We start from the raw sequence: 10,816 nt of genomic DNA on the forward strand, positions 1-10,816 counted from the left end.
AATCCTGGATTTAATGACAAAGTAATTTTTATGATTAAAATGCTTTTCATTTTGTCACAAAAGAATAGGTTTTAATTAAACCAGAGAAAGAAGAACAAAAGATGAGAGCAGACAGTGTCGCAGCTTTTTCACCAATCTCAACCTTGTAAGTTTAGGGTTTTTCACAAATTGAGCTTTCACTCCATTTTCGTTCCCAAATACTATCTCCAAATTTTGATTTTACCATCGATATACGACACAACATCGCAATTTCTCGCGGGTCGTTTTGATAACTGGCGAAATCGCACGATACCGACAGCGTCGTGCGGTAATACGACACATTTGTTGTTTGATCATGTTAGCCAAGAGATTAAGCTCTTTCTTCAAACTCTCCCCAAAACCTCAGATTTCCACGTAAGCTCTCTGTTAGCTTCTTCTATTTCCTTGTTTCCTTTGTCACCTTTTATTTGGATTTACTTGTTGTTGCTTGATACTCGTAAATTCGTTCGGCGGTTTCAAAATTTGTAACTTCTTTGAGTTCTGTGTTTCTATTAGAGGCCAATTTATAAAGTATATGTATGTGAAAATTGTGGATTTTGAGTGTACTCATTGACTCATTTGTGCCCTCAATTTTTCACGCTTCAAAATTTCAGGCATCATATTCTTTAACCCAAATTATGAATTTTACATTTTGCATCACGCTAGTTGAGGTCCCTGAATTCAGAATATAGTGAGATGAGTCCTAACACAAAGGAAGTAAAATACTACTTGTGCAAGTTTTGGTTTCAGTTTGGTCTGTTAAATTTAAAAAGTTTTATCTTGGTTCCGTAAAATATCTTGTCAGACCAAAATGGTCCTTTTGTCTATTTTTTGCACTAACAATGTTAATTTTAATTGACATGGCAAATACCCATCTGAAATGACATCCCCCTAGTTTGCCATGTATATGTCATCAAGTTGACCAAATTAGTGAGTTAAATTGATGGAAGAACCACTTAGCTTATCTACTAATTTAAGAAACCAAAGTGAAAATTTTTAAACTTATAAAACTACACGGAAACGAGATTTAGATGAGGGACAGAGTTATATTTTAGCCAAAGTAATACTCTTTTTTTTCCAGCTGATTTTCTTTTTTTGTAAGTGAAAAACATGAACTACTTGTTATTGTTACATTGTTCAAATCAAGATCATAGTATGAAGTGTAATATGCCAATATGGTGCTTGATTGTGAATACCATTTTTTAAGCTCTTGCAGTTCCATGAAGAAAGTGGATGAAGAGACTGGCAAATACTATGGTAGAAAGGCTGTGTCATTTGTCTTGATTACTATTACAGGTGGTGTTGCTTTGAGTGCCCTTGATGACCTTGCCATCTATCATGGATGTAGCAGGTATATATTGAGCTGTAATGTTCTGTGTTAAGAGTTGATGATACATGATAGTTAGTTACTTTAATCTCTTGGGAATGCATTTGGCGGACTTCACAAAACTATTAAGGGCTGCATTTTAACATAATTTGGTTTTAGACTTTAGAATAAGAAGCCCAAGATAGACCTTTTGATTCGATTTTTTTATTGTTTATGATATTTCCTATTTCTCATCTTCATTGTCAAGGAGCTGTTCCTCAAGGAGGCCAAAGTTTTTCCTTGTTTAACTGTAACTTCAGCATTCTCTTATCCCTCCTACATAGTAATAACTATCAATGCGACTATATTTAGGGAAATATCAATTTATAAGGTGAGTTTAGCATCTAAATTTTGTAGTTATCTTTTGTTTCAAAATAACTCTGTATGGCATTTTCATTTTTCATAGGAAAAAAAGGCACTAAGGTGGTGCGTGCAAATCGGATCTAAAAGACTGAGATAATAATTATACATTTACTATGGTAACAATAAAAGGTTCTCATGGAGTAAAGAGGCCTTCTAAGATGTTTGTTCTTTTTCTGTCCTTTGCCATCAATTTTCCAGCATTACAAGTATAGCTACCTTGTGAGTTGTGATATCTTGCTACTTAAATGAGAGTAGCCCTCTAACTTTGATTAAAGTAATCGCTACTTTCAAATTCTTCACCATCCTATCCCACCTTGTAAATCCTATTCTATTTTTATTTTTCTTTCATATTTACATTTTAGATACTAGATAGTAGTAAGCTTCATGAATGCTTTTATGAGACTGTTACCAATACTTATGACTTTATCACAAAAGGAGTTTCTCAACTTTTGTTCTTTACTTTTCCATTGAAAATTTGTTCACATTGGAAGCCCCTAAAATTATTAGCTGTGAAATTTTCAGCAAGGCCATGGAGAAGGTAAGCAAGAACCAGGCAATAATAGATTCTATTGGAGAACCAATTGTTAAAGGTCCATGGTACAATGCATCTCTTGCAGTAGCTCATGAAAGACGTTCTGTTTCATGCTCATTTCCTGTTTCTGGACCACAAGGCAATGGTGTCTTGCAGCTGAAGGCTGTTCGAAATGGAGGTTAGCAATTTGAATAAATCTTAATGATTTGAATTACAACTTTTGCCTAACTGTCAGTTAACTCTTTTAGTCTGTATTACTAACTATGATCTGCTTGCTTACTTTGACATATATTTATAAGATCTATATAGTTTGCGAAGTGGGAACACTGAGGCCAGTTTGACAGCTAATGGAAATTATTATTGGTTGGCTTCTTTGAAACAGATGACACTTGGTCTTCCTTTTTCCTTCCTCGTGATTGGGACATTTTAATCATGGATGCTCTCCTCCATATACCTGAGAATGAGAAGCACCGAACCTTGCGGATCAATCTTGCTGACAAGCCTCTTTCTTGTACTGCTTGCACCGATAGCACACCTCATCCATCAGAAAATTCAAAGGCAAAATTGAGTGCCAATCAATAAAAGCTTAATTAGCAATCTTTAATTCATCTAAAAACAAGTTTTTGACATTTTTATATTTTAAACCTTTTACATGATTTTGAGGCTAGGTGGACATCAATATTTGGCTGATAGAATAAATTTATTTCCAAATTTTCTTTTGGTAATGTGTTATAGTATTATTCACCAGTCTTATTTCATTATGAAAATAAATTTTGTCATGAATGATGTAAAATTTCTTTATTTTGGTTCTTTTTTCCTTTTGGTCTTACTTTTATATTGTAATTTTCTTTACTACTGAAGGTGAGCACTGGTAGTTTTTGTTTGGTGACTTTGTCCGTTGGCAGCCCTTACCTTCATGTCTAGTTAACTATATATTCTGTCGGGCCATGTTTTTCAAGCATCTTATATTATAAGATAATGCCTTAATGAAATCGATAATCTCGTGATCCTTTGATTTACAAACTGTAGAACAGTGAAAATATATTTTCTGCTAGGAAGTGAAGAGACCGAGGAAGGGAAGTGTCTGAGTGGGAGAGAAGTGGCTGAACTTTATCTCAAACAGAAGGGGATTTCATATAGGAAGTTGTACACTTGTACAATGATTTTATAATTGTGTTTTCCTCTAACCAAAAAATAATTATATTTTCCTCATTTCAACAATTTTTCCGAATGACTATTCCAAAAATTTAAAAGTTACCAATCTCTTTTCTCTAAAGCTTTGTAATGTGTTATCATTTTCTTCCACACTGCTCTCATTCATTTCTTTCCTCTTAGAAGTACCCAGACATGTCTTCATATCTAGCCATTAAATGCTCAAGAAATTATTGTCCGTATCATCAGGGTGTCTACCACGGGTAGAATTATCAATGACCCCTTGGTAATAATGAATAAGAATATCAAGACTTGATGATTTGTTATGATAAAAATGTGTTTTACTTTAAGAAAGTTGGTAGTGTCTCAGATTTCATTTCATGTGTGTATGCTTACATGTGTAAGGGCTAGTAATATACTCCATTTAGTTATCAAAATGAGTATTTCATTTCTGGAAGTAAAAAGTTGTTTGTCTTTAGACTTTAGTCCTGAGTGTTTGTCTTTGTATAATTTAGTATCCGAAAGTTTGAAAATATTGTTTTTTAGTCCCTCCATTACCAGAGGAATTAAAAATTTGATAAGTCTAGACTTTCGAAACTAAGTTGTGCAAATATTGAATTGATAAATTTTTTACTGTTGATATATAAACATGAAATTGGTAATTTATTTTACCATTGATATATGAATTCATAATATTTATTATTTTCATTATAGTGTTAACAAAATTCTAAATAAAACAATTTAAGATAATATTAAGAGGATATTGCTGAATAATAAAATTCAATTACCAAACTAAAATTATATACCTCTCTTAGCATATTTTTTTTTCCATTTAGGAAAAACATCAACATACTTATAGTTTTTTTTACATCAGCATACTTATACTTAAGTTTTGTTTTGTATACATTATAGCTATAATTTATAACTAGTGTGAAAATATATGTTAGAGCATTTATGATGATCCTTTGGTTTGGTTACTATATATTTCTATATATTTTTCTTGACTTGAGTTTTCTCATTCCTTGCATGTATCGTGTTTCGAAAACAATCCTATTTAAAGAATTATCATACACTAAATATAGAGATTTCTCTTGACAAGAATTTGAACCTTGATTCTCATTATACAGGATGTTAGACTTTTTCAGTATACTCAATCCTTGTTGATTGATCCAATTTCGTTTTCTAAAATACTAATTCAAGATTTTAAATAAAGAGCATTTAGTCTGGTCATTATATATTTTTCTTGACCCAGTTATATTTATTAAAAACACTGATTCGAGGTTCTAAATAAAATAGTACGTAGTATTACTTTAAAATGTTAAATTTTAGGATATTCAAATTTCAAAATGACTTTCATGTCTATCAATACTTAGTAATTTATATACAAATGAAGAAAAAAACATTTTTTTTGACTGAATAAAAAGAATTATGACAACAGTATAAAATAAGAGGAAAATAATTATGCATTAATGTAAAATATTTTATAGAGTAATTTAATCACAATTTATTATGATAAGTTTATTGATTTTTAAAATAATTATTTTAAAATAATTTTATACTATCAATATATACGCATTAAATTTATAAAATACTACTATTTATACGTATTAATGTATAATCGATAAAATAAAGAAAAATACTGACAAAAAAAAAAAATAACACAGTGAATCAACTTGTTTAGGGTTAACCATATATTTTGAATTTGAGTGTTAGGATTGAATACTTGGGAGAGTATTCGGATTGTATGCAGCAATGTGAATTAGTAGCATATGGGCATATTGCAGCATTCCACGTGTAGGTGCGGGGTCCGCAGGGAGGAGGCAGCTTAGATGGCATGGCGGTCTCCTGGGGGTGGACAAACGCCAGGTGGCATGAAGGATGCAGGAAACGTAGCATGAAAACGATCGACAAGAACATGGTATATTTTCCCTGAACTTTGTCTTGTCGGGATGTCTTATATGGGTGTGTGGGTCCTACCGCACTCGCTAGTTACAAGCAACCACTTCTTCTACTGAGAAGAAGTCTTGTTATTGCTTCCCCTTGATCCATGAGGTTGGAGGGACAAGACAAGAATGATGAACACGTGTCCCACACGCTCATGAGTCTGTCTAAGACTCTTGTTAACCACGCCACTTTTCTTCTTCTTGATATTCCCTCACTTCACTTCACTCTTGACAACTTGAGACTTGAGAGCGGAGAAGGCTCTTCAATTCAATGTCTAAAGATGACAACTCTTCTTCACTGGATTCTTCTTCTTCTGACCTTCAATTATCTCTCTCTTTAACACTCTCTCCCTATGCCACCACTTCTTCTCCTTCATCTATTTCTCATTCCTGTTCTGCTGCTCTTGCCACCGCTGCCAGGTAAATTACCCCTCTTGTTCTTTTCCTATTTAATCTATGCTACAACTACCAGATGTATTCACATTTAATTCATGTCCAACTTGTCTAGAAAAGGATTAGCTCCTATAGAGTTGGAGGGCAATTCAAAAAACAAATTACTGTATTAAATATGTCTGTCATGTTTGGAATTGGATTGGTAAAAAAGGGATGAAATGGAATGGTATATGCTTTATTGTTTGAATTATTTAGATGGTATGGATTTCATTCCTTTTCATCTAATGTTTCTCCTTTTCTTCCCCTGGATGGAACTGGAACCAATCTAACACTCTATTTATTATTGGATCATGTCTCATTTCACTCACCAAACATAGTCTTAATGTTCATACATTCTTTATTATTGGATCATGTCTCATACTTGCTATGAACTTTGAAGATTACTTTTCTTGACAAGGGTGAGACTTGAAAGTCAACATTCTTCAAGAATAGATGAATGTCTCAGATATTTAGTCAAGATTCTAGAAATTTTGTCTTGGACTGACTCAAAATTTAAAATTTGATCCAATGTTATGTACAATCTACAATTTCTTATACAATGTGTGCCGTAGAAATCAGTCAAGCTGTTATATAAAAAAATAATCAAAATTTCTCTGTACTAATTATGACATATTTCAACTGCTTGGTTTGTCAGGTAAATTTTAGCAACCTTATTTGTTTAACAAAACGAAAGCATTGCAGCAACTCAACTTATGCTGTAGAAATTACCCACATAGACTATGAAGTATGCAGAGTTATAGTTTTACATCTGTCGACTAAATTCTTAAGTTGTAGGGTATTTTTCTAGCTTTTTTAATTGTAGCGGTTTCACTTATTATAAAAAAGATTGGTTTATAGTTTACATTTCTTAACAAAAATTTTGCCATGTGAATTTGTGATGTTTTGTTTCTTATTTTTTCTCAATGATGTTCTTGGTGTCATACCCTTTACAGAAACAGAATAAATCAAATATTTGTGAATTTTTTGTTTTTTTTTATCATTTCTTTATCAATGGGATTATGACTTCTGTTGTGAGTTGTGACTAATTTTTTTTTATTCAGTCAAGTTGTTGGATGGCCTCCCCTTGGAGCATATAGAATGAATATCTATAATAGCCAGGCAAAATCACCAGCCACAGAAGTATTCAATTCTACAGTTGACAACAAAAGAGCAAGCAATAGTACTGGGGTTAGGAAGACTGCAGATGGTGGCAGTGATAGTAGCAACATTATTTTCAAAGAAAAAGGAAACCTCAGGAGTTCCCTGTTTGTGAAAGTAAAAATGGATGGGATACCAATTGGAAGGAAGGTTGATTTAGGTGCTCATGGTTCCTATGAAACCTTAGCTCAAACCTTGGAGGATATGTTTGATGAATCAGCTACAGTCCTCACTCACAAAGGTGATTTTTCTTTGTCTTCATGAATCAAATTCCTAACAAAGAAAATGCAACTCGTGTATGGAATTACATTATGTTCTCCAGATCACTGAGATTTTAAGTGTTTGGTGAATATCTAGTTAACTTTATGTCATTTCTTTCTTGAGTCCTCTTTAAATATGATGCAAATGTAACAGGTCGGAGTAGGGGTGAGTAGTGGGGCCCAATAACCTGCGTGGATATCTTCTATTAATATTTTAATAGATTTGACAACAATCTAAAGGTTTCCAAGGATATCCATAGATATAAAAAGTAACAATTGAATAACTCAAAACACACAAAATCTAAATGATCAATAGCTCCATATTTCTTAAAGCACATACTAAATGCACCTAAATTAAAAAGTTAATCAACACATAAATCAAAACACCTAATTTCAAAAGCTAAATTTAGTACATTTAGTTGCATTCACATATAGGATATCAGCGTATATGGATACCTATGTATCCTTCCCTTACCTCATTTGATAAGTAGGTGGAAAAGGAGCCCCGCAAAATCCAACTGGTGGGTTTTACCAGCCGATATCCATTGGAATGGATATTTTTGGCATGACATGATGATAACTTCTTCCTCTCTTTTTTCCTCTTTGCCAAATCTAAACGTATGTATGATTGACTATTGTCCAAAAGGTACATGAATGGATATTTTAACATAAAATAGATGTTTTACCAGCCGGTATCCACTGAAGTGGATATTTTTTGCATGACATGAATCATGATGATAACTTGAACTGTTCTTCCTCTTTTTTTTCACTTTGCCAAATCTAAACATATGTATGATTTACTATTGTCCAAAAGTTACATTTGTAGCTAATAAAAGGTTGAATAGCTGGCAAGCACATGTTGGTTACATTATGAAGGTGGCAGCAGTGGGGGTTTAAACTTTTATTCTATCTTTTTATTTTTCTCATTGTGTACAAAATAAATATCTTCTGTATTCCTTTTCTTTCAAGACTCTCATTATTTCAGTTCTGTAACATATGAGCTATAAAAATATAACAAATTTCAAAGATATAAAGCAAAACTACATAACAACTTGGTATTTTGTTTTCATCAATAAAATTCTGGCATGTCAAAACTACATGTGATTTTGAGATAAAAGCATAGAGTTTAATTTTGTCCTTTTGATGTGTTCGATTTCTCTTTTCTCCTAATGGCATTGACATCATTGTCAGTAGGATCAAATGGAGAAGATCACGGTACTGAAGTTGGAGCAGATGGGCATTCAAAATTGCTGCATGGTTCTTCTGACCTTGTGCTCACTTATGAAGACAAGGAAGGAGACTGGATGCTTGTGGGAGATGTTCCTTGGTGGTAAGTGTTTGGTTCATACTCATCAATTAGATTTTAGTGTCAAAATTTCTTTCCCTTTGTAGTGATATCATTGGCGTGCAGTATATGTTTCCATCCAGCTAAAATTTGCATTGTTGGTTGATTTTCATATAGTACATGTATTGTTTCAATTGGTGTGGCAAATCTAAGAATTTATCTGTGTGCTAGGAAGTACTTGCTGCTATCTTGATGATCCTTAGCTCTTTAGAAAAATCTTAGTGCCGCTAATGCTTATAACTCTCAGAATCAAACATGGTTTTCCTTAATATTACATGCTGTAAACTCATTATTTTTTTGGTAAACCTTTAAAGTTTAAACTTCTACTCTATTGTTGTTACCCTTGTATTGGCTTTTGATGGCCCAGAACTCTATATCAAAAATTGATGGTGCCAGAAATTAGCTGCAAGATATAAGGCTTAAATATATAACTATTTGCTACTGATTGCACAGCCTATTCTAATATCATAACACTTAAGCCGCCATTCAGTGCATAATCCACATATCATTTACTAGAGTTCACCGTGTCATGGCCTTTTCTTGAACAAGGGAAATTGTGTGAGCAATTGTAACTAGAACAAATCTTGATATTTGAGAATTGCAATTGATTTGTTGAGGCGTAGGATCTGTTGTTTTATCTAGTTTGATATTTGTCTACCTTTGTCCTTGAAATTGCAATCAGGATGTTCCTTAACTCTGTGAGGAGGCTAAGAATCATGAGGACACCTGAAGCTAATGGACTTGGTAAGTAGATGCATTATTATTCCTAACGCAACTTCTTTTACTTTTTTTTTTCTTTCTCTAATGTAGTTACTTTTTTTTTTTACCCAGCTCTAATACAGTTACTTATTTGCAGCCCCAAGATTGAAGGAAAAGAACAGAAGATCGAAATGCAAGCTCATATAGATAATGTTATTGTTTGCACCTTTACATGTGCTAGGATACACAAAACTTATGAACTAAAATGTACAACACGAATTGAAGGAATATAAATGGGAGAAAAAACAGAAAGAGGAAAGTTAAGTAATACTGCGAGTAATGGATTTTGATTTTAAATGATCAAACCTCGTTTTTTTTTATTCAATTGAAATGGTGTTTGTTTAATTTCTCTTGGTATATCACTTAAAAGGCACAGGCGGCATAAATTTTCATGTAATATTTTGTCATATAAGGCACTGCTATTTGTTAATAATGTAAACATGAGATGTGTTTGCTAGCTTTCTATCAATTTTTTATTGCCATCTCTTTCCCTGCTATTGTATTTCGAATTTTCAGTTGAAATAAGAGCTGTTTTCCCTGTTTTGGGAACCGTTGCTTTAAATTTGCCACAACTCTTTTGAAAATAGTGTAAGACGCATAATACTTGTTGCAAAAATGCAAACCAACAACATCTGGTTAGCTAGTAGGATTCGCATACTTATTTTCATACCTTTGGATTCCTTGGGATGTTGCTATACAGATTTGAGTTAAATTAGTTATACATTGTTTGTAGTTGTCCTATTTGACTTGATTAGGGATTGACTTTAGTAGAAAATATTTGTAGTCTAAAAAATATGTCTGTTAAATTAATGGTTTGACTGCACCTTTTACTTTCAATTTTTTAATTTTTGACAAATTTTACTTTTAACAAACTAATTTGACATATTTTATCCCTTATTTTTTAAGAAACTTGTAAATTTTATTTTCCACCATTTTGCCTATAACATAATTATATTTTTTACTCATAATTTTTTCTTGACAAATTTTGCATATAAATTTTTTTAACGAATTTTACCACTAACTTTTTTATTTTATTTCAACAAATTTTATCTCTAACTTTTGTTCTTATTAATGGACAAATGACAAAAGATAAAATTTGAAGTTTTTTTTTAATTATAAAATGCATCAAAGGTGCAGTCAAACTTGAGAGTAAAAAATACAATTAATATATGATAGTGGTTTAGAAAATATGTTTTTCAGTAAGGTGTGAAGATTCCTCATTTTTTTATTACCTCTCTCGTCTCTAGTCTATCGTGTAGAACTTGCTTGACTTTATTGTTGCTATATTCAGAAACTAAGGGAATGCATGATGGACGTTATTGCTAAAGGATAGCATCCTTGATTCACGAGCTGTCTTTTGCGTTTAACTAAGTTAAATACGCGTTTATACGTTAATATTTGTTTTAAGGGTTGCTATAGCCTATATAGGCTTTATATTATCACATTACTGGTGGTCCAGACTATCTTATACATTTCTTTGTCTTACAA

General features: G+C 32.4%; 2 protein-coding genes across 7 annotated transcripts; both read left to right on the forward strand.

Moving 5' to 3' along the window:
* Nucleotides 1-3,058, forward strand: LOC100788966 (uncharacterized). 2 transcript variants are annotated; one of them, XM_014773838.3, is made up of 4 exons: nt 1-393; nt 1,226-1,369; nt 2,270-2,457; nt 2,662-3,058. In XM_014773838.3, the coding sequence occupies exons 1-4, from the start codon at nt 335-337 to the stop codon at nt 2,859-2,861; spliced, it is 591 nt and encodes a 196-aa protein (XP_014629324.1). In that variant the 5' UTR covers nt 1-334; the 3' UTR covers nt 2,862-3,058. The 2 variants fall into 2 exon arrangements, with proteins under 2 accessions (XP_014629324.1, XP_003521313.1); XM_003521265.5 differs by having other exon boundaries at nt 16-393; nt 1,235-1,369.
* A 1,947-nt stretch (nt 3,059-5,005) lies between these two features.
* LOC100789143 (auxin-responsive protein IAA10-like) lies at nt 5,006-9,785 on the forward strand. Of its 5 annotated transcripts, none has more exons than NM_001367939.1 (5): nt 5,006-5,794; nt 6,868-7,205; nt 8,419-8,554; nt 9,252-9,313; nt 9,426-9,673. In NM_001367939.1, the coding sequence occupies exons 1-5, from the start codon at nt 5,646-5,648 to the stop codon at nt 9,473-9,475; spliced, it is 735 nt and encodes a 244-aa protein (NP_001354868.1). In that variant the 5' UTR covers nt 5,006-5,645; the 3' UTR covers nt 9,476-9,673. The 5 variants fall into 5 exon arrangements, with proteins under 5 accessions (NP_001354868.1, XP_040869731.1, XP_040869729.1 ...); XM_041013797.1 differs by having other exon boundaries at nt 5,037-5,794; nt 6,873-7,205; nt 8,416-8,554; nt 9,401-9,785; XM_041013795.1 differs by having other exon boundaries at nt 5,069-5,794; nt 8,416-8,554; nt 9,401-9,785.
* The last annotated feature ends 1,031 nt before the right edge of the window (nt 9,786-10,816 follow it).

Source organism: Glycine max, chromosome 3, assembly GCF_000004515.6.
Source record: "Glycine max cultivar Williams 82 chromosome 3, Glycine_max_v4.0, whole genome shotgun sequence".
NCBI classification, from domain to species: domain Eukaryota; kingdom Viridiplantae; phylum Streptophyta; class Magnoliopsida; order Fabales; family Fabaceae; genus Glycine; species Glycine max.